The sequence below is a fragment of the Anomaloglossus baeobatrachus genome, chromosome 2, assembly GCF_048569485.1.
Source record: "Anomaloglossus baeobatrachus isolate aAnoBae1 chromosome 2, aAnoBae1.hap1, whole genome shotgun sequence".
Classification (NCBI taxonomy): Eukaryota; Metazoa; Chordata; class Amphibia; order Anura; family Aromobatidae; genus Anomaloglossus; species Anomaloglossus baeobatrachus.
In genome coordinates this window covers 108734964-108759104 of record NC_134354.1, presented here as the reverse complement: position 1 = coordinate 108759104, position 24141 = coordinate 108734964, and the positions used below count along the sequence as shown (strand labels likewise).

General features: G+C 48.3%; 1 protein-coding gene across 1 annotated transcript in view; it reads right to left on the bottom strand.

Annotated features, from left to right (window-relative positions):
• The window catches only part of BLTP2 (bridge-like lipid transfer protein family member 2), a 193338-nt gene that overhangs the window by 40686 nt on the left and 128511 nt on the right, over positions 1-24141 (bottom strand). Inside the window, exons 24-28 of the mRNA XM_075335259.1 lie at positions 10762-11056; positions 10497-10654; positions 9810-10016; positions 9594-9693; positions 9316-9498 (exon numbers count right to left, since the gene is read on the bottom strand). Coding sequence (XP_075191374.1) covers positions 9316-9498; positions 9594-9693; positions 9810-10016; positions 10497-10654; positions 10762-11056 — 943 coding nt within the window. The remainder of the gene's footprint in view (positions 1-9315; positions 9499-9593; positions 9694-9809; positions 10017-10496; positions 10655-10761; positions 11057-24141) is intronic.

Genomic DNA, 24141 nt, shown 5'->3' with positions numbered 1-24141 from the left:
AATCTGTGTAAGACAAGCTGAAATAGCTTGGAGTGCCCCAAGGGTGAGAATGCTGGAGCCAACGTGCGCCGACAGTCTCATAGATGGATTTAGACCAGAGATCCATCTGTCTGTCAGTGGCATCTTTAAGTGCAGCTCTATCTCCCGCTGCAACTATGGATCTAGCTACAAGCCTGGAGATTGGAGGATGCCGCTTGGGACATTGGGTCCAGTCCTTGACCACGTCAGGGGGCAGGGATAACGTGTATCCTAAGCCGTTTGGAGAAGCGCATATCTGGATAAGTGTGGTGTTCCTGGACTGCCTCACTAAAGGCAGAGTGGTCCAGAAAAATACGTGAAGCTGACTCCTCCACTGGAGGAGCTGTGAGACATAACCAACATTCTATTGATGGACGCTATAAGATTATTCACTATGGCGTCACCATTAGGTGTATCCAGATTGAGAGCGGTCTCAGGATCAGAATCCTGAGCCGCTACTGCCGCCACATTACACAGAGAGTCCTTCTGCTAGGACCCTGATGAAACCGAGGGCCGCTCATAGTGAGCCCGCTTAGGCCGTCTGGGACTGACGTCTGTGCAGAGCCGTGACTCTGGGATGCGTGTGACATTCCCGGAGCTGTTAGATGTTCACACTGAGGGGGGCCATGGATCAATGATTCACCAGTGCCCATGTTGTGAGAGACATGTCCGGACTGCTAGGCTTCTAGTATCATAGCCATAGTCCTAGAAAATCTGTCAGTAAATACTGCAGACACCGTCCTCATCCTCTGGCCATTAGCAGAGACTCCGGCTGAGTTGGATATAACGGGGGTCTATGTAACCTGCCGGCCGTATAGCCGTACATGCTGTACCGGCTGCATAGAAAAAACATGTGGTTCTGCACCTTTGTTTTACACAGAGAATATGCTGATAACTCCTCCGCACAATCCAGGAGGGTATATACAACGTGCGACCAAACAGTGCAATGTATATAGTACAAGCATCTCTATAAGTGCACTTCTGCACTAGTGGGGTTAGCACCCCAGGTGCTGCTTAACGCCTGTTGCAGCGATTGTGTGACTATCAGAATGCCAGGGTCTTCCACACTTGTCTCTGTATCGTACAGAAACTGACACTAATGGCTGCCGGCGTCCTTGTAGAGAAGGAAGCCGTGGGCGTGCCTGAGAAAGTGCGGGAATCCGGTTTCACAGTGCACACAGTGAGAGGGGTGGAGTATGCAAAACATACTCCAGCTCTCAGCGCTGCTGTGCTATGCAGCGTCACGCCCCTACCCTGACTGTCAGGCCTGTGGGCGGTAACGAAGGGAGACTAGGCCCAGAAGCCGGGGACTCGAGTTAATAAGCGCGGCCGGCATATCAGTGCTGGCCGGCGCGGAAGTCCCCGGCGCACCACAAATCCCAGCGGCGCCTTAAATAAAAGTGGCAGCGGCGGTTAGCGCAGTAGTCTCCCAATACACTAACACACCCAGCAACGCTGTGGTGTGCGATGGCACTAGTGCGGACAGCGCCGCTGTCCCTGGCGCACTAACACACCCAGCAGTGCTGCCGTGTGTCTGCGCGGTCCCCACAGGGACACAGAGTACCTCCATGTAGCAGGGCCATGTCCCTGAAGATACTCCGCTCCATGTCCAGCAGATACCAGGGGCTGTGGATGGAGCACGGTCTCAGTGCCTGGAGACCGATAGAATCCCACTTCACCCAGAGCCCTGTAAAAAGGGATGGGGAAGGAAGCAGCATGTGGGCTCCAGCCTCCGTACCCGCAATGGGTACCTCAACCTTAACAAACACCTCCGACATGAAGTGGGGTGAGAAGGGAGCATGCTGGGAGCCCTGTATGGGCCCACTTTTCTTCCATCCGACATAGTCAGCAGCTGCTGCTGACTAAACAGTGGAGCTATGCGTGGATGTGTTGCCTCCTTCGCACAAAGCACAAAACTGGTGAGCCAGTGATCCCACTGGGGGTGTATAGCCAGAAGGGGAGGGGCCTTACACTTTTAAGTGTAATACTTTGTGTGGCCTCCGGAGGCAATAGCTATACACCCAATTGTCTGGGTCTCCCAATTAGGAGCGAAAAAGAAAATCCGTTTTTCTCTGACGCCTCATTGGGGGACACAGGAACATGGGACGTCCTAAAGCAGTCCATGGGTGGGAAACATAAAAGAAGACAACACAACCCAAGGACTAGGAACCAGTCCCAGACAGCCTGGAGCGCCTACTGAGAGAGGTGCTCTTCTGCCGTTTGCAGAATTTTCCTACCCAGATTTGCCTCAGTTGAAACCTGGGTATGGACTCTGTAATGCTTTGAAAAAGTATGTAGGCTAGACCAGGTCGCAAAAAAATTCAGCTCACCCGTATATGTATCCGCTCAGTTCAGATGGGACGCAGGATGTCCACCGGACAGGCAGGTCCGTAGAGGCAATAGCAAGGAGAAAGGACGGGACTCAGCACCAATTCCAGGATAGGAAAAATGTAAATCCAACGAAAAATATATAAAAGTGTAGAAACTTTATTCAACGATTAAAAATCCAAGAAAAACATCATCGGTTCCATGAAAACATCATGGCTTGATGCGTTTCGGACAGTTGGAATGTAGATAAGTCCTTAATCATAAGCATGCTTATGATTAAGGACTTATCTACATTCCAAATGTCCGAAACGCGTCAAGCCATGATGTTTTCATGGAACCGATGATGTTTTTCTTGGATTTTTAATCGTTGAATAAAGTTTCTATACTTTTATATATTTTTCGTTGGATTTATATTTTTCCTATCCTGGAATTGGTGCTGAGTCCCGTACTTTCTCCTTGCTGGACCAGGTCGCAGCCTTACACACCTGTTCCACTGAAGCCTGATGCCGAATGGCCCACGAAGCGCCAACTGCTCGTGTGGAATGGGCCCGCAGCCCACTAGGAATGGGCTTGAGTTGCAGGCGGTAGACTTCATGGATCGCAGAGCTAATCCAGCGAGCCAGAGTCGCCTTTGAAGCTGCCTGTCCCTTCTTAGGCCCCTCAGGAATGACGAACAAAGAGTATGTTTTCCTAAAGGGGGCTGTCCTGGATATGTAATATCTGAGAGCTCTGACGAGGTCTAACGAATGCAGAGACCTTTCCACCCTATGAACTGGGTGTGGACAAAATGAAGGCAGAACAATGTCCTCGTTCAAATGAAACGGGGTAAGAACCTTTGGAAGGAAATCCGAAAGGGGGAGCAGAACCACCTTGTCCTGGTGAAAGATCAGGAAAGGCTCGCGGCAAGAGAGTGCTGCTAGCTCCGAAACCCATCTGATGGACGTAATTGCCACCAGGAATGTTACCTTCCAGGACAGAAGAGCAAGGGAGAATTCCTTGAGGGGTTCAAAGGGAGACCTCTGGAGACCGTCCGGAACGAGGTTGAGGTCCCATGGGTCCAGCGGCCCTTTGTACGGGGGAACTAGATAGGAAACGCCCTGGAGGAAGGTCTTGACTTGCGGTTTTTGAGCCAGGCGGCATTGGTAGAAGATTGAGAGCGCTGAGACCTGCCCTTTAAGGGAACTGAGAGCCAACTCCGCTTGCAAGCCAGACTGTAGAAAGTCGAGAATTCTGGGGATGGCCAGAGGCATAGGCTGGACGTTAGTTTCTCTGCACCATGAAAGGAAGATTTTCCACGTACGGTGGTAAATGCGGGATGAAGCAGGCTTTCGGGCGCTGATCATGGTGGAAATAACCGCGGGGGAGAATCCCGCTCTTGTTAATACCCAGGTCTCAATGGCCATGCCGTGAGCTTCAGGGCTCTGGAGTTCTGATGGGAAATGGGCCCTTGGGTCAGCAAGTCTGGGATGTCTGGAAGGCGCCACGGTACGTCTGCTAGCATTTGTACTAATTCGGCGTACCAGGCGCGCCTGGGCCAGTCCGGTGCTATCAGTATCACCGGGACTCCCTCTGCCTTGATCTTCCTGATTACCCGCGACAGCAGGGGTAGAGGTGGAAATACGTAAGGCAGGCGGAAGTGGTGCCAGGAGCAGACTAGAGCATCCGCGCCGATGGACTGCGGGTCGCGTGACCTGGCTATGAACGCGGGTACCTTTGCATTCAACCTTGAGGCCATTAGGTCCACGTCTGGTGTGCCCCAGCGAGTGCAGATGTGTAGAAACACATCTGGGTGGAGAGACCATTCTCCGGCGGCCAGGCCTTGGCGACTTAGAAAGTCTGCTGCCCAGTTCTCTACCCCCGGTATGTGTACCGCTGATATCACTGATCCCGTTGATTCGGCCCAGCTGAGGATCTTGTGGGCCTCGAGATAAGCCGCTTTGCTGCGGATGCCCCCCTACCGATTGATATAGGCTACAGCTGTCGCATTATCCGATTGGACTCGAATCTGACGACCCGCTAGCAGAGGGCAGAACGCTCTGAGCGCGAGGAAGATCGCGCGGAGTTCCAGGGTGTTTATGGGTAGGGAAGACTCCTGGGGCATCCAACGTCCTTGAGCAGTGTGGTGCCGATACACTGCTCCCCAGCCTAGGAGGCTGGGATCCGTGGTCAGGACCAGCCAGTTCACTGGGAGAAAAGATCTCCCCTTCAATAGGGATGAGGACCGAAGCCACCAGCGGAGTGCGTACCTGACTGAAGGCGTCAGGTGAAGATGTCTGTCCAGGGAGAAGGGGCTCTTGTCCCAGGCCGCTAGAAGGGCTAGCTGCAGTGGGCGGAGGTGCAGTTGAGCAAAGGGTACTGCTTCCATAGCCGCCACCATCCTGCCGAGCACTTTCATGCTGAATCGAATGGAGCGAGACGGAGGACGTAGAAGGCAACTTACCGCTCGTTGAAGAGCGATCGCCTTGTCCTGAGGGAGAAGGATCAAGCCCCAACGGGTGTCCAGGGACATGTCCAGGAAGGTGATGGATCGTGATGGGACCGGGGATGATTTGTCCAGATTCACTAGCCACCCTAAGCGGGATAGGGTGTCCACAGTGATCTGTACGCTGGTTGAGCAGTCGCGGAAGGAGGGGGCCTTGATGAGGAGGTCGTCCAAGTAAGGGAGAACGACCACTCCCCTGACGTGAAGGACGCTCATGGCGGCCGCCATGACTTTGGTGAAGACCCTTGTTGCGGTGGCAAGGCCGAAGGGTAGAGCTACGAATTGAAAGTGGGAGTCCTGAATTGCAAAGCGGTGGAACTTTTGGTGATCTGGGGCGATGGGTATGTGCAGGTACGCGTCCTTGATGTCTATGGATGTGAGGAATTCCCCTTCGACCATATATGCAATAATGGACCTTAGGGACTCCATTCTGAATCTCCGTACGTGCACATGCTTGTTTAGGTGTTTGAGGTCCAGGATGGGTCGAACTGACCCATCCTTTTTGTGGACCACAAAGAGGTTGGAATAAAAACCCCCGAACTTCTCGTCGTCTGGGACAGGTATTATCACTCCTGCTGTTAGAACCGACTCGGGGGTCGGGTCCGAAATTCTATGTGGTAACCGACCGGAAGACACAAGGTCTCGCACCCATTTGTCGTCTGAGGCGGCAACCCAGATGTGTTGAAAGAGCCGCAGTCGACCTCCTACAATGAGTGTGTCTTCCGGGGCACCGAATGAGTCATGAGGGGGGAAAACGTCGTGGACGAGTCTCCCTAGTCCTGGACTGTTTCGGTCTAGGCTGCCATGACGAAGTAGGTTTCGGTCCCTGCATAGTCCGCGGCTGGTGGCGTGGACAGCACGGGGTGTTGACCAACCAAATGAGTTCCGAAAGGAGCGGAACGAGGACTGTGGACGTCTGGGGAAGGACGTCCTGGACTTCAGCTGGGGGAGGGAGGTACTCTTTACTCCCGTGGCGTCAGAAATGAGCTTGTCCAGACGTTCGCCAAACAATCGGTCTGCAAAAAAAGGGGAGGCCCGTGAGAGACTTCTTGGAGGCAGAGTCCGCTCGCCATTGTCGGAGCCAGAGAGCTCTACGGATGGCTATGGTATTTGAGGCGGCAAACGCTGCGCAGGTAGCAGCGTCCATGGAGGCCTGCATGAGGTACTCTGCCGCAGCGGCAATTTGAGCTGTTACCTCTGTGAAGGTACGAGTGATCTGGGATTCCTCAAGCGAAGTGTTAAGGGATTCTGCCCAGACCGAGATCGCCTTTGCGACCCACACAGAGGCAAAAGAGGGCGAGATGGAGGAACCCGCAGCCTCAAAAGCAGAGCGGGCGAGGTGCTCCACCTGTCTGTCTGTTAGGTCCTTGATGGAGGAACCATCGGGTAAAGACAGGAGCGTCTTTGTGGTAAGACGGGAGACCGGGGCGTCAACCGAGGGCGGATCGGCCCAGCCCTTAGGGGCAGGTGAGGCAAAAGGGTACTGGGACTCCATGAGATTTCGGTTACCGAAGCGCCTGCCAGGCTTCTCCCTTTGCTTTGTGAGTATATCCTGAAACTCAGGGTGATCAGCGAAAACCTTTTGAGGTTTCCTTGCCCTCTTAAAGGAGACCGCATGGTCAGTGGTAGTGGATGGGGGATCCTCCACATGCAGAGTTTGGTTGATTGCTGCTATAAGGGAGTCTATTGCAGTTTAATCATCTGGGGAGGCTGAAACCAAGGAATCCTCCTGGTACAAACAGCATTCTCCCTCCTCCAGCTCTTCAGAAGCCGTGTGGGAGAGCCTGCCCTGTGTGGTCCCGAGGGAGAGTTTGCTGGTGACACCCGGCCGTGTGCTCTTTTCCTGATCCCTGCAACCGGTGAAGCATGTGCCCGGATTACCTCAGAAGGATCCTCCATAGGGGTATCCTCAGGCTGCGTTCAGTCCAGGGACCCAGAAGGGTGTGGAGGACGACATTGCATAGCCAGCACCAGGTTCTGTGACAATTTTTCCATGGATTGGGACAGAAACTGTGCCCCTTCCGATGGGCTGGGAGCCCTAGGCTCTGGGCTGACGGTTGCGGCGGTGGTGGCAGGGGGGTCTTGGAGGGCTATAGGGGCACAGGACTCACAGAGAGAAGAGGTGTGTTTACGTGGTAGCTCAACGTGGCAGGCAGTGCAGGCTGAATAATAGACTATGTGAGCCTTAGCCCTCTTAGTGCCTTTTGAATTCTGCATGTTCCTGATAGGAGTATGCTAGGAGGGGGAGCAATGCTCAGCAGAGCTACAGTGAGCAGCACCTTACCAGAATCAGCCGATGGCTGGAGATCTTCCCACGCTTTCCTGGGGGGTGGGGGGCTTATCGCGGCCGCGGGGGGCGGGGCTTATCGCTAAAAGAGCGCGAAGAAGTAGTCAGTGTGCCCCCCCCCCGCTGTGGGTAGTAAAAAACGGCGGGAAAGGAGCTTCTGATAGTTTTCCTCCCTCTCCCTCTAGTCAGCACACAGCGTGTCACTGGTGGTTATCAGCTGGCTTTTCTGCTAGATCAAATAAATAGAGCAGATAATAAACAGCGTGAGTCCCTGAACTCTGTGATTCTCTAGGCACCCCCTCCCCCCTGCCACTGGGAAATTATCTGTGCAGGAGTTTGCAAACAGGAGGGACTTCCCCCCTCGTCCAGCCAGCAAGCTAGGGAAAAGTTAACACTGTGTGTTCAGGATTCCTGGGGCTCTCTTCCTTGCATTAGCCAGGGACTTTCTCATAATAAATACTGTATATTCAGCCCTGGGATCCTTTCCTGCACAGCCTTTTCTCCCTTTGTCTGGGAAACCAGTCAGGGAGGATCTCACCTTAAACACTGCTTCAATCCAAGCAGTGACAATAGCAGATTCAGCTTGCTGTATCCGGTCACAACGGTGCCATATTCAACTCAGAGCCTGCAAAGAGGGGCTGAGGAATTGATGCCATATTCAACTCAGAGCCTGCAAAGAGGGGCTGAGGAATTCTGCCTCTGCCCTGGGCTTTGGAAAATCGGTGTCTATGGAACCCGTCGTCCAGCCCAGGATCCAGCGTCACGGGAGGGGGTACGTGTAGGCGACACTCCACGTTCCCGCCCGTTGATGGTAGTGGGAGATCGGTCCCAAAAGGAAACCGTCGCCATCAAAAAATAACAAACCTTGAAAGGAAGTGCCTCCTATAGACACTAAGCTAAAACTGAGACTGCCTGGCCCGGCCAGGGGGTGTATACTGCAGAGGAGGAGCTATGCTTTTGCATCTACTTAGTGTCCTCCTATGGATAGGCAGCATAACACCCCATGGTCCTGTGTCCCCCAATGAGGCGTCAGAGAAATAGCGGTTTCATCTAGACAGAATGCTATACTTGTCCAAAGCTTATATCTAATATTGCAGTGAATAAGAGTGAGCTGAAACACCAAGTGGGATCTGTGGATAAGTGAAGAGCTGAGAAAGCCGCCATCTTTTTTTATAATCCTGTGCAATTCTTTCGAGGATATAACAAAACACAGGAGGCAAGTAACTATTGTTCAATAAATGGGGTTCAGATATGTTCAGAATAGAATAGACAATATTCTATAGAACTACAGGCTGGTCTTTTTTTCCTACTTTTTATCACATCCTAAGTGATGTACAGGTGAGCCATAGATTGGGCACTTTTTAAACAGGCTTGTACTTGAGCCTATGTACGCAGGCAACTGTTCCCCGGATGTGTTGGCTATCTTCTAAGCATTTGTTAATATGCAACGGTCTTCTGAATAGAACAAATACGGACAGAACATGGCACCATAAAAATGATGTATAATGACTACACCCCAAACAGAAAGGTATTTGAAACAGGAGGGCTAGGGGCTACAAGTAGCCAGAGTCATAACCATGACCGAAAAGTACAAAAGTCATATACAACCTTCTTGCAAAAATTAGAAAACGTTTTATTAAAGACATTACAGAGGTAAAATACAGTGTATAATATCTAATGTTCAAGTATACACAGGGAGTCCCTAAAGAAAAGGGCAGAACAACCCAGAAAGGGAGAGAATAATAATTCAAGGTTAGATGGATACTAATAAATATATTAAATGGTTAACCAAATAACCAAAGAATTCATACAGCTAATAAAATAGTATGAGTCCTGTAAACGAATTATTGGGCCCCCTGATATACATTACATAGTCATATATATCATGTGGATATAATCCAACTGGATCATAATGTTAAATAAATGTCTCCAACCACCATGACCCTAGGGCCCATCAATCTATTACAGTCCAGGAATATTTCCCCTAGACAAGTATGCCAAATATGTGAAAAACAAATTCACCCATAGTAGTTAAACTGCCCTGTGCGTCACGGCCCCCCGAGGAAGAATACGAAACATGCGCGTTGGGGCACATCGCACAGGGCAGTTGAACTACTATGGGTGAGTTTGTTTTTTACATGTTTGGCATACTTGTCCTCCTGTTTCAAAAAAGGTCTTCTGAATGCAGCAGTATACATACCTTCTTGTCCTTTTAGCAAATCTTCCTTTTCCGGATGTAATGGCGTTGAGGGAGGTTTAATTTGCAAAGCCAGCTCGGGGTCTATATCGTGACTGTAGCTGATGTAGTACATGTGGCAATTACAGCGGGAGATTATTCTCTGCACTTGTTGGTTTTGTTGAGCTTCTGCTGGCTGACTCCAGTCTGTAAGAAGGTAAAAAAATCATAATAAAAAAACAAAATATTTCTATTGAGCAGGAAACAGTCTATTAGGATTCACAACACATGACGATTCTAACCTGTGGTGGTGCTGACCATGCCTCCCACCGCTTGGCCACTCTCCATGAGCTCCTGCACAGAGTCCAGGCTCCGGTGACGATGCTCCTCAATGTTCTTAACCTGAGTTGAAAAAGAAATTATTTATGAGCTCTCCAAAAAATAAGCATAGGAGACAACAGAAAATAAATCACACTTAAGACCGTAAAGTAATGTTAAAATAATGAAGACTGACTGACCTCCAGCCAACATTGCCCATCCTCGCCATCGGTTGGACTGCTCTCAGTGGTGGCAAAGTACTGCATGCTGTCAAGCTGGCATGTCCATGAAGTCTTCTGCTTCAGGGTGTCTCCATACCAGGAAGGATGATGTTGGCACTGCAAAAGCTGGGCTTTTGCTGCAGACACAATCACACAACCTTCTGTTTCTGCTCCTCGAAGGACCATCTGTGGAGAAAGCCAACATGTAGGTATTTGGGACCAGAGAACCAATGCGGACTCTAAATATATGGGGAAAAAAAAAAAATGCTCCATTGCATGTATTTGTAGCATCATATCTCTGCAGTCAAAAATCTGAAGAAACAAGTTAATTAAATATAAGCCAGCCCAACCGACCATCCAACATGTAACGCAACTATCAGATTTTGGAGGAAACTGGGATCCATCATGATGCTAGAGAAGTCACAAAGCTTCTGGACCAATACAATATCTGTACCAATAACCCCTCAAATATGATTGGTGTGTTGTTTGAAGGGGGTGCTAACCTTTTCATAGCATCATCTTCAGTTTATTGTACTAATTTAAGGGATTGTGCACAATTAAAAATAACATACCCATTGCAATCTAGTTTAACACCCCATGCACTGAATACTCTTCACTTACAATTTTGGCAACAAGAGATCCCGTGTATCTGCCCCCAATACCTACCTGGCAGTTCACCAGCTCTATGAGCCAGTTGTGGTTGTAGATATCTTTGTCTTGGCAGGCCGCTTTTCCGCACAACTGCTCGCTCACCCCGGACTCCTCTTCTGTGAACACCACAAACTTATCAGTCTCTTCAATGAGCTTCTGCAGCATATCTGCGCCTAGAGGAAATCATAGGGACAAAAGCAATCAGCGGGGGGACAAAAACGGAGGTGCCAGGAAACGTCCCATTACATTTAAGTAGAAGCCACGAGGTAGCATTTCGCACCTCCTGACGGTGATCGCTCCGCCCGTCCAGTAACCACAGGTGGTGCAACTATTTTGGGTGGAGGAAAGCTGCGCACGGAGCCACGTTTTAGCTTCTTAGCCTGCAGCTGAGTGTCAATTTTGAGTCCTTTTAAGGCCTCGGTGGAAAGATTGCGCTTCAATATGGCGGCTTTCTTGTAGCCATCATACAGTCCAAAAGCGATATCTCTGTTTAAAGTTGTCCATGAGGCACGGAGATCGACCAAATGTAGGCGATGGGTGTAGGTGGGGTTCTCCTCACCAGTGGCAGACAATTCCTGGAAGAAAGTAAGATAAGTCTTAGAAAAATGATGATGAAATAAAGATGCAATTGGACAATAATTTTTTTTTTATATTTTTACTCCCTTGCGAGCTTCACATAAAGAAAAAAAAAAAAAAGAATAAGAAGTAGCACAAACAAATGATATCCAAAATAACACTGTTCTATGTCAAGTTCATGGTTTCCCAACCTGTTCAAGTAGCCCCAAGAAAGATGATAAATCTCCAGTGCTTTACCTCTTGGGATTACCTGACTGCTATATTGTTATAGCCACCCCCCCCCCCTTTTTATTTTTGCCTTAAGTATTTGAGCATAACTAATATGATCATTTATAACAAGATCGATATCATCCTAGTTTTTCCTTTTCTGTTGCTCACTAAGATGGGATTTATGACATATAATATACCGCATAGCATTCATTCATGCCTACCCCATGCATATATGTTTATATATACGGTTTTTGTTTGCTGAAATTGGACTTAATATTTATAGCTGTGAGTATTAACTCTTTGAATGAACAAATTCCTGCCCTTAGGGATTGGTAATGTGTGCCATTTTGACAGTCTTCGGATTTTTATCTCTATATCAGTGTTCATCATGTATGATTAATTTTTATTTATTAAAATCTTTAATCACAGCTTTAATTATAGGAGGGTAATAAACTTCCAGATATTCACCTGCTTTCCCCCCCCCTTCTCTTCCTCTTTCCTCTTCCTGATGTAATTAACATTCTTTCACCCCTCCCTTTTCCTCATCTAATGATTCAGTCTATTTCAGTAGCTCTTTTGGTTTCATGAGACACTTATGATTAAGGACTTGTTTGTTTTTAATAGTCCGAAACGCGTAAAGCTTTCATGATTTGTACCTATACCATCTAAGCGTTTTTTCGGTCTTCACGATGTTTTTAATGATGTTCAAATAAAGACTCAAATGTTTTAACATAAGGAGGATTTGTGCCGGATCGCCCTCTCTGTTCCTTCCACGTTCCTTGTTACCGGTCGGGATAGACCGAAGGATTCCAGGCACCCGCAAGGCTGAGCAGTCCAGGCAGCAGGTGAGCTGAAGAAACCAGTTTTTATATATTGTTAATGCTGGCCCAGTTCATAATACAATTTCATGGTGGATGACGTGGCAAGAACGGGGGGGGGGGGGTGCTGGCTTAGGGTCGGGGAGAGGGAATAAATTTAAAAAAAAAAATATAAAATATCACACTTCAGATTCTCTGCAGCATATTTAATTGTTAAACACTTATACCAGAAGTTAGGAAATAAGTTGATGATAAGATTTGGGTCTGACAGCTGGGATCTCCAGAGAACCCGATTATGGGCCTCAGGAACGGGTGTGACTGAAGACTTTGGGGACACAGATCAGGGGGGTTGGGAGTGGAGTGTTGGGCTCGAAAACACTGGGATCGGGGAACACTGAGATTGGGGACAAAGGTCCCTCTGTAATAGAGCCCTGTGATACCCCACTTGAGACAGTCTTCCAACTGGATGTGCAGCCATTTATGACCACTCTATGACTCCGATCACTAAGCCAGTTACGAATCCATCTAACAGGTTTTTTTTAACTTCGTTTTATTAACAATTTCAAACATGGTACAACTGACATTTGCCATATAAAAATAGCTCAGTATATACAGTTAGGTCCAGAAATATTTGGACAGTGACACAATTTTCGCGAGTTGGGCTCTGCATGCCACCACATTGGATTTGAAATGAAACCTCTACAACAGAATTCAAGTGCAGATTGTAACGTTTAATTTGAAGGTTTGAACAAAAATATCTGATAGAAATTGTAGGAATTGTACACATTTCTTTACAAACACTCCACATTTTAGGAGGTCAAAAGTAATTGGACAAATAAACCAAACCCAAACAAAATATTTTTATTTTCAATATTTTGTTGCGAATCCTTTGGAGGCAATCACTGCCTTAAGTCTGGAACCCATGGACATCACCAAACGCTGGGTTTCCTCCTTCTTAATGCTTTTCCAGGCCTTTACAGCCGCAGCCTTCAGGTCTTGCTTGTTTGTGGGTCTTTCCGTCTTAAGTCTGGATTTGAGAAAGTGAAATGCATGCTCAATTGGGTTAAGATCTGGTGATTGACTTGGCCATTGCAGAATGTTCCACTTTTTAGCACTCATGAACTCCTGGGTAGCTTGGGCTGTATGCTTGGGGTCATTGTCCATCTGTACTATGAAGCGCCGTCCGATCAACTTTGCGGCATTTGGCTGAATCTGGGCTGAAAGTATATCCCGGTACACTTCAGAATTCATTCGGCTACTCTTGTCTGCTGTTATGTCATCAATAAACACAAGTGACCCAGTGCCATTGAAAGCCATGCATGCCCATGCCATCACGTTGCCTCCACCATGTTTTACAGAGGATGTGGTGTGCCTTGGACCATGTGCCGTTCCCTTTCTTCTCCAAACTTTTTTCTTCCCATCATTCTGGTACAGGTTGATCTTTGTCTCATCTGTCCATAGAATACTTTTCCAGAACTGAGCTGGCTTCATGAGGTGTTTTTCAGCAAATTTAACTCTGGCCTGTCTATTTTTGGAATTGATGAATGGTTTGCATCTAGATGTGAACCCTTTGTATTTACTTTCATGGAGTCTTCTCTTTACTGTTGACTTAGAGACAGATACACCTACTTCACTGAGAGTGTTCTGGACTTCAGTTGATGTTGTGAACGGATTCTTCTTCACCAAAGAAAGTATGCGGCGATCATCCACCACTGTTGTCATCCGTGGACGCCCAGGCCTTTTTGAGTTCCCCAGCTCACCAGTCAATTCCTTTTTTCTCAGAATGTACCAGACTGTTGATTTTGCTACTCCAAGCATGTCTGCTATCTCTCTGATGGATTTTTTCTTTTTTTTCAGCCTCAGGATGTTCTGCTTCACCTCAATTGAGAGTTCCTTAGACCGCATGTTGTCTGGTCACAGCAACAGCTTCCAAATGCAAAACCACACACCTGTAATCAACCCCAGACCTTTTAACTACTTCATTGATTACAGGTTAACGAGGGAGACGCCTTCAGAGTTAATTGCAGCCCTTAGAGTCCCTTGTCCAATTACTTTTGGTCCCTTGAAAAAGAGGAGGCTATGCATTACAGAGCTATGATTCCTAAACCCTTTCTCCGATTTGGATGTGAAAACTCTCATATTGCAGCTGGGAGTGTGCACTTTCAGCCCATACTATATATATAATTGTTTTTCTGAACATGTTTTTGTAAACAGCTAAAATAACAAAACTTGTGTCACTGTCCAAATATTTCTGGCCCTGACTGTAGACAGTAATATTTGAATATAACAATGAATAGTCATATAAAGTCCATAATATCTTTAGCACTTAAGATAGAACAATGTTATTATCCATACTTATCATTTGCATATATATCTAATTTTATATTGAGCATAAGAACAGCTCTAACTATCAGCATGACCATATTTTGAAAACAAGATAGAAAGAGCAATAGAAAAAGCAAGAAGGAACGAACAACAACAACAGCCACATTGCATTATTATACCTCAATATACCATTGGACAGCGTTTCATATCCCAACATCTAACGGGAACCACCATTATCCGCATAATCTCCCTCAGACCTCCGCAAGTGTGTCTGGAGAAGAATTCCACAAACCCCAGATTTTGTTAAATTTTCCCGGGCACCCCCTATTATAATATACCACCCGCTCATAGACTATGGTTGCATTGACTAGTTTAACCCAGGACCGCACAGTTGGATTCGAATCTCCCATCCACCTCAGAGCTATTAATTTCCTAGCCAGAAACAATGCCTCTCTGAGGAATATTGTCATGTAATGATCCCAGGACTCTTCCTCCACCACCCCAAACAGGCATATCAAAGGGTCACACAAAACAGAAATCGACACAATCGATGTCAGCAGAGATGTCACTCCCTGCCAGTACGAGGATATATTAGGACAGCTCCAGATCATATGTATGAAATTTGCCCCTGAGAGATGACACCTCGGGCACTCCGATGTACAAAAACGGCCCATACTAAATAATCGAGTTGGAGTAAGGTATGCCTGGTGGATAATGTAGCATTGAATCAACTTATTATTAACCGAAGGGGATAGCGCAGTCGGAGATTCCAATATCTCTTCCCATTCCTCTCCCTGTAGAGAGGGAATTAGAGATTTCCATCTATCCTGGGCTGGCAAGGGGTCCGACTCCACCCCCACCGACAACAGGTAAGTATATATAGCTGAGATTAGGCCTCGAGGTCCTTGTGATTTTAGAATACCGTATTTTTCGGACCATAAGACGCACTTTTTTTCCTCCAAATTTGGGAGGAAAGTGTGGGGTGCGTCTTATGGTCTGAAGCTGTGGGGTAGGGAGCTGTGGGGAGTCAGCGCTATGCAGTGGGATCATAGGAGGCAGGGAGGGTCGCTGCTGCAGGATGCTGGCGGCTGGAGAAACCACGTGTGCCCGCTGCTTAAAGTAAACGAATATTCATTAGCTGCTCCCCGCCCACCTCTCTCTGCAGTCAGCGGGTGTGAGGAGCAGCTAATGAATACTTGTTTAATGTAAACAGCGGTCACACGTGGGAGCTCCAGACGCCGGCTTCCTGCAGCGGCTGGGGAGACTGTGTGTCCGCTGTTTAGGAGGCAGGAGCAGGGTGCCGCTGCAGTCATGTCTGGCCCGGGGGAAGTACAGATCACTGCAGTGTCCGGGCCAGAGCACAGCATACCTTCACAGCACAGCCGCAGTCTCTGTGCTGAGGGCTCAAATTACTTTCACTTTGATCCTTCCTCTGCACTAGAAACAGTCTCCCGTAGCTGACAAGGACCTACAGTGATGTAATGAAGAGAGGTGGGCCAGAACAGCACAGAACAGCACAGGACAGCACAGTGCCCGCCTCTTCATTACATCACTGCAGGTCCTTGAGAGATGGGAGACTTTGTTTGTAATGCCAGGACCAAACTGAAGCATGGTGAGCATCACATCAGTAAAAGTAAGGCAATAAATAATATAGTATAGGCATTACTGTACACCTGGATGGGGTTGGATCATATATATATTTACACACACACACACACACACACACACACACACACACACACACACTATATATAACTATATACACACACACACACACACACACACACACTATATAACTATATATATATATATATATATATATATATATATATATATATATATATATATAACTATATAACTATATATATATATATATATATATATATATATATATATATATATATATATATATATATATATATACACATACACACACACACACACACACACACACACACACTATAACTATATACACACACACACACACACACCAGATTGGAGGATCACACATATAATGATGGGGAACATACATATTCCACGATGGGGGCCATAGATACCTGGAAGGTACCCAGAATGGAGGATATGAGGACAGAATTTGGGGATATTATTACCTCAGTAACACTGTCAGCAGTAAAATAACAGTGTGTCATGACCACATTCTTTTACTTTGATTTTTTCCTCCTCTAAAACAAGGGTGCGTCTTATAGTCCAGTGCGTCTTATAGTCCGAAAAATACGGTACCTATCATAGGAATTTCCTCACTCCAATTTTCTGGTTTGTGGGATTGGATCGCTGTGCGAATCTGCAGGTATCTAAAAAACTGATCTTGGAACATTATATTCAGTCTGGACTTGTTCAAAGGACTTGAAGGTTGTGGTTCCCGGGACAAAAAGATCACCTAATGCACTGACGCTGTGAGTGGCCCAGAACTGCGCCGAGGGGTGATCTCCCAGAGTATGGAAGTGGCTATTTCCCCATAATGGGAGTTCCGCCACCACCCCTTCGAAGTGTACCACCCTCTTGGCTTGTTGCCAAACTAATCTTGCCAATTTGAGGAGGGGTAATTGCCGTGGTGTTCTCAGTCCATCTGATTCCAGAAAACCCACTAAACAATCAGTCCCAGCCGCGTGTGCCAAGTGACTCTCAGAGTTTGGCAGCTGACATCCAGGCATCCAAGTCTCTAGTGCGCTAAGCTGTCCCGCGAGGTAGTAGAGGAAGAACTCCGGTAAAGCCATCCCTCCCAGTCTTTTGGATATCTGTAAAATGGATAACCGAAGTTTGGGTCTCGATTTACCCCATATGAAAGAGGTAGTAAGCGAGTTCAACATTGAGAAGAAGGATTTGGGTACTGATACTGCACTATGTTGTAGTGTATAACTAAGCTTTGGAAGTAATATCATTTTGATTAAATTTATTCTGCCAACCACTGACAGCGGTAGCTTGCTCCACAAGTTATATTTAAGTTTAACGTGCTCCAGAAGTGGTGTTATACTCGTCTGCAGGTCTAGTGTATGGTCTTTCTGTATGTGTATTCCCAGGTATTTAAAGCTAGTTACCACTTGCAGGTGACCTACCCTCCATTGAAATTCCAGACCCATGCATTAATGGCATCAAAGCAGACTTATCCCAGTTGATGCGTAGTCCCGAAAACGCCCCAAATTTATCTATAGTGTCTATAACCACCGGTAGAGTCTCTTGCACTCGATCTAAGAAGACAACCATGTCATCCGCATACAATCCTATTTGATCTGTGCGGTCGGCTATAGTGATTCCAGTGATTTGTGGATGAGAGCGGATTCTAATTGCCAAAGCTTCAATAACTAGTGCAAATAATGCTGGAGACAGAGGGCATCCCTGTCTTGTGCCCCGATTCAATGAGAAGGGTGTAGACATAGCACCATTGACTAGTATCCTGGCTGTCGGGGACCTATACAACATATGAATCCAATTACTGAATTTAGGCCCAAAGGCGAATCTGTGGAGGCAGGCAAATAAAAATGGCCATTCTACCGAGTCAAATGCCTTGGCCGCATCCAGCGAGGCCAAGGCCCACTCGTTCTCCTGGACCGGTGTGCTATATTGCACTATGGACTGGACCCGTCTTATATTTATAGAGCTGTTTTTCCCAGGTATAAATCCGGTTTGATCTGGGTGAACTATACTCAATATGACTGAATTAAGCCTGGACGCCAGTATTTTCGTAAAGATCTTATAATCCACGTTAACTAGGGATATAGGACGGTACGAACCGCAGTCTAGTCTTTACCCTCCTTCCTCAGCACGACTATATGTGCTTCGTACAAGAAGGCAGGTAGAGAGTCGCCGGCTGAAAAATGTGAGAAAACCTCTAAAAGAATCGGGTCCAATGCGTCACAATATTTACTATAGAATTCTATGGGAAGGCCATCTGGACCCGGAGATTTCCCCCTAGCCATAGCCGAGATGGCAGTAACCACTTCATCCAGTGTGATGTCCGCCTGCAGAGACTCCCGTTGTGATCCACTCAAAGTGGGAAACTCCAAATCCGACAAATATGTCACGCAACTTTGAACTCCATGAGGATTTCTAGAAGTGTATAGGGTTCTATAGTATTCACAAAAGCACTCTAAAATATCCTCAGGGGATGTAGCTATTGAGCCATCCATCCTCCGTATACCCAATATTGTATTTGAAGTGTTGTGTTTCCTAACCATATATGCCAATAATTTACTGGATTGATTTCCAAGCTCAAAATATGATTGTCGGGTAAAGAAAAATTTGCATTTGGACATGGTCTCAGAGTGCTGCATATATAACCTATGATTGCATCCAGGCCGCCCTATTTCCATCGGTTGGGGCAGATATATATATTGCCTCCGAGTCCCTAAGTCTCCCCTCTACTATATCATCCTCAGTTTTAGTCACTCTTTTAAGATATGTTATGGTTGAAGACAAACACCCTCTAAGGTAGGCTTTAAGAGTGTCCCACACCAAGTTAATATTCCAGGGTTTAGGGTGGGCTTCCAGGAAATCCTCTATTTGGGTCAGAGTTCTACCACTTTGATCTATTAGTTTCAGCCAAAAGGGGTTTAACCTCCAAAAGGGTTTACCAACACCTTGGTTAGTCTTCATAGTAAGAATCACTGGGCTGTCCATCTATCACGGGAATTACCATAGCAGATCGCACAGACACTATTGGCCTATACGCAGATGATATGGTTGTCTTCATGGATAGGGCACGTGCCACTTTGCCAGTCGTCATTGAAGCTATAAATAGATTTGGAGAACTCTCCAGCCTTTATATTAACTGGGACAAGTCAGCCCTAATGCCATTAACACATGGGTCAGAGGTCCCGATGGATGATGTGTCACCCTTGCCTGTTGTATCTAGCTTCAAATATTTAGGTATACATATTCAGAAAGACCACACAATGGATCTTAAGATGAATATATTACCACTTTTAGATCATGTCAAACTTAAGTATAACTTATGGGGAAAATTGCCACTCTCAGTGGTCGGAAGGATAAATTTAATTAAAATGATTTTGCTTCCTAAGCTTAGCTATGCTCTGCAACATAGTGCGGTGCTGGTGCCCAGGTCCTTCTTCTCCACACTTAACTCACTCACCTCATCCTTTATTTGGGGGAAGGCTCGGCCTAAACTCCGAATGTCCATCCTACAGAGATCTAAGTCATTGGGAGGGATGGCCTTACCAGAATTTTTCCTATACTATTTAGCAGGACAACTCAAGATGCTGGGTACATGGATGCTGGACTGTCAGCTGCCTGACTCAGAGGATCATTTGGCACGTGCGGTAGGGGCAGACTGTCTGTTGGGCTTTCTGGAGTCGGACAGGGCGAATGTCCCGAGGCTGTTGCCTATTTTAAGGTTGGCACGATCAGTGTGGCGACAAGCCAAAAAAAAGGGAATTTTGTTTACTTACCGTAAATTCCTTTTCTTCTAGCTCCTATTGGGAGACCCAGACAATTGGGTGTATAGCTTCTGCCTCCGGAGGCCACACAAAGTATTACACTTTAAAAAGTGTAACCCCTCCCCTCTGCCTATACACCCTCCCGTGCATCACGGGCTCCTCAGTTTTGGTGCAAAAGCAGGAAGGAGGAAACTTATAAATTGGTCTAAGGTAAATTCAATCCGAAGGATGTTCGGAGAACTGAAAACCATGAACCAAAAGAACCATTCAACATGAACAACATGTGTACACAAAAGAACAAACAGCCCGAAGGGAACAGGGGCGGGTGCTGGGTCTCCCAATAGGAGCTAGAAGAAAAGGAATTTACGGTAAGTAAACAAAATTCCCTTCTTCTTTGTCGCTCCATTGGGAGACCCAGACAATTGGGACGTCCAAAAGCAGTCCCTGGGTGGGTAAAAGAATACCTCGATAAAAAAAAGCCGAAAACGACCCTCTCTTACAGGTGGGCAACCGCTGCCTGAAGGACTCGCCTACCTAGACTGGCGTCTGCCGAAGCATAGGTATGCACCTGATAGTGTTTCGTGAAAGTGTGCAGACTAGACCAGGTAGCTGCCTGACACACCTGCTGAGCCGTAGCCCGGTGCCGCAATGCCCAGGACGCACCCACGGCTCTGGTAGAATGGGCTTTCAGCCCCAAAGGAAGCGGAAGCCCAGAAGAACGGTAGGCTTCAAGAATCGGTTCCTTGATCCACCGAGCCAAGGTTGACCTGGAAGCCTGCGAACCCTTACGCTGGCCAGCGACAAGGACAAAGAGGGCATCTGAACGGCGCAGGGGCGCCGTGCGAGACACGTAGAGCCGGAGTGCTCTCACCAGATCTAATGAGTGCAAATCCTTTTCACATTGGTGAATTGGATGAGGGCAAAATGAAGGTAAGGAGATATCCTGATTGAGATGAAAAGGGGATACCACCTTAGGGAGAAATTCCGGACCGGACGCAGAACCACCTTATCCTGGTGAAAAACCAGGAAGGGGGCTTTGCATGACAGCGCTGCCAGCTCCGGCACTCTACGGAGCGATGTAACTGCCACTAGAAATGCCACCTTCTGCGAAAGACGTGATAAATCCCGCAGCGGCTCGAAAGGTGGTTTCTGAAGAGCCGTTAGCACCCTGTTAAGGTCCCAGGGTTCCAGCGGACGCTTGTAAGGTGGGACTATGTGGCAAACTCCCTGCAGGAACGTGCGGACCTGCGGAAGCCTGGCTAGACGCCTTTGAAAAAATACGGATAGCGCCGATACTTGTCCCTTGAGAGAGCCGAGAGACAAACCCTTGTTCATTCCAGATTGAAGGAATGAAAGAAAAGTGGGTAAGGCAAAGGGCCAGGGAGTTAAACCATTATCAGAGCACCAGGATAAGAAGATCCTCCAAGACCTGTGATAGATCTTGGCGGACGTTGGTTTCCTGGCCTGTCTCATAGTGGCAATGACATCTTGAGATAACCCTGAGGACGCTAGGAGCCAGGACTCAATGGCCACACAGTCAGGTTGAGGGCCGCAGAATTCAGATGGAAAAATGGCCCTTGTGACAGCAAGTCTGGGCGGTCTGGGAGCGCCCACGGTTGACCCACCGTGAGATGCCACAGATCCGGGTACCACGACCGCCTCGGCCAATCTGGGGCGACGAGAATGGCGCGACGACAGTCGGACCTGATTTTGCGCAGCACTCTGGGCAGCATCGCCAGAGGAGGAAATACATAGGGCAGTCGAAACTGCGACCAATCCTGAACTAATGCGTCCGCCGCCAGAGCTCTGTGATCTTGAGACCGGGCCATGAATGCCGGGACTTTGTTGTTGTGCCGTGACGCCATGAGATCGACGTCCGGCATTCCCCAGCGGCAACCGATCTCTCGAAACACGTCTGGGTGAAGAGACCATTCCCCCGCGTCCATGCCCTGTCGACTGAGAAAATCTGTTTCCCAGTTTTCTACGCCCGGGATGTGAACTGCGGAGATGGTGGAAGCTGTGGCTTCCACCCACTGCAGAATTCGTCGGACTTCCTGGAAGGCTTGACGACTGCGAGTGCCGCCTTGGTGGTTGATGTATGCGACGGCAGTGGCGTTGTCCGACTGGATCCGGATCTGCCTGCCCTCCAGCCACCGATGAAAGGCCAATAGGGCTAGATACACTGCCCTTATCTCCAGAATATTGATCTGAAGGGATGACTATCGGAGTCCAGGTTCCCTGAGCCCTGTGATGGAGAAAAACCGCCCCCCACCCTGACAGGCTCGCGTCCGTGGTGACCACAGCCCAGGTGGGGGGTAGGAAGGAATTTCCCTGCGACAGAGAGTTGGGAAGGAGCCACCACTGAAGTGACATCTTGGTTGCAAGGGAAAGAGAGACGTTCCTGTCGAGGGCAGTCGACCTCCTGTCCCATTTGCGGAGAATGTCCCACTGGAGTGGCCGCAGATGGAATTGCGCGAAGGGCACTGCCTCCATCGCTGCCACCATCTTCCCCAGGAAGTGCATGAGGCGCCTCAAGGGGTGTGACTGGCCCCGAAGAAGAGATTGCACCCCTGCCTGCAGCGAAAGCTGTTTGTCCAGCGGTAGCATGACTACTGCTGACTGAGTATGAAACTCCATCCCAAGGTACGTCAGTGATTGGGTCGGTGTCAACTTGGATTTTGGGAAGTTGATGATCCACCCGAACTGCTGGAGAGTCGCCAGAGCGACGGAAAGGCTGTTTTGACACGCCATCTGAGAGGGTGCCCTGACCAGAAGATCGTCTAAGTAGGGAATCACCGAGTGGCCCTGAGAGTGTAGGACCGCCACAACAGATGCCATGACCTTGGTGAACACCCTTGGGGCTGTCGCCAGGCCGAAAGGCAAAGCCACGAACTGAAGGTGTTCGTCCCCGATGGCGAAACGCAAAAAGCGTTGATGTTCGGGTGCGATCGGCACATGGAGATAAGCATCCTTGATGTCGATCGATGCTAGGAAGTCTCCTTGTGACATCGAAGCGATGACCGAGCGGAGAGATTCCATCCGAAACCGTCTGGTGCTCACATGTCTGTTGAGCAGTTTGAGGTCCAGAACGGGATGGAACGAGCCGTCCTTCTTTGGCACCACAAACAAGTTGGAGTAAAAGCCGCGACCATGTTCCTGGGGGGGAACAGGGATCACAACTCCTTCTGTCTTCAGAGCGTTCACCGCCTGAAAAAGTGCATCGGCTCGCTCGGGGGGCGGAGAGGTTCTGAAGAAACGAGTCGGGGGACGAGAGCTGAACTCTATCCTGTAACCGTGAGACAGAATGTCTCTCACCCATCGGTCTTGAACATGTGGCCACCAGGCGTCGCAAAAGCGGGAGAGCCTGCCACCGACCGAGGATGCGGTTCGGGGATGCCGAGAGTCATGAGGAGGCCGCCTTGGAAGCAGTGCCTCCTGCGGCCTTTTGGGGGCGTGACTTGGACCGCCACGCATAGGAGTTCCTCTGGCCTTTCTCCGGCCTGCTGGATGAAGAGGATTGGGGCTTGGCGGAGGGACGAAAGGACCGAAACCTCGATTGTATTTTCCGTTGCTGAGGTCTCTTCGGTTTGGACTGGGGTAAGGAGGAGTCCTTTCCCTTGGATTCCTTAATAATCTCCTCCAATCGTTCGCCAAACAAGCGGTCGCCAGAAAACGGCAAACCGGTTAAGAACCTCTTGGAAGCAGAGTCTGCCTTCCATTCGCGCAGCCACATGGCCCTGCGGACTGCCACAGAGTTAGCGGATGCCACCGCTGTACGGTTAGCAGAGTCTAGAACTGCGTTCATGGCGTAGGAAGAAAAGGCTGACGCCTGAGAAGTCAAAGACGCAACCTGCGGAGCAGAATTACGTGTGACCGCAGTAATCTCAGCCAGACAAGCTGAGATAGCTTGGAGTGCCCACACGGCTGCAAAAGCCGGGGCAAAAGACGCGCCCGTGGCTTCATAGATGGATTTCACCAGGAGCTCTATCTGCCTGTCAGTGGCATCCTTTAGCGATGAGCCATCTGCAACCGATACCACAGACCTAGCCGCCAATCTAGAGACTGGGGGATCCACCTTGGGACATTGAGCCCAACCCTTAACAACGTCAGAGGGGAAGGGGTAACGTGTGTCAGTAAGGCGCTTAGTAAAGCGCTTGTCCGGAACCGCTCTGGGCTTCTGGACAGCATCTCTGAAGTTAGAGTGATCGAAAAACGCACTCTGTGTACGTTTAGGGAAACGAAACTGGTGTTTCTCCTGCTGAGAAGTCGACTCCTCTACAGGTGGCGGCGGGGGAGATATATCTAACACCTGGTTGATGG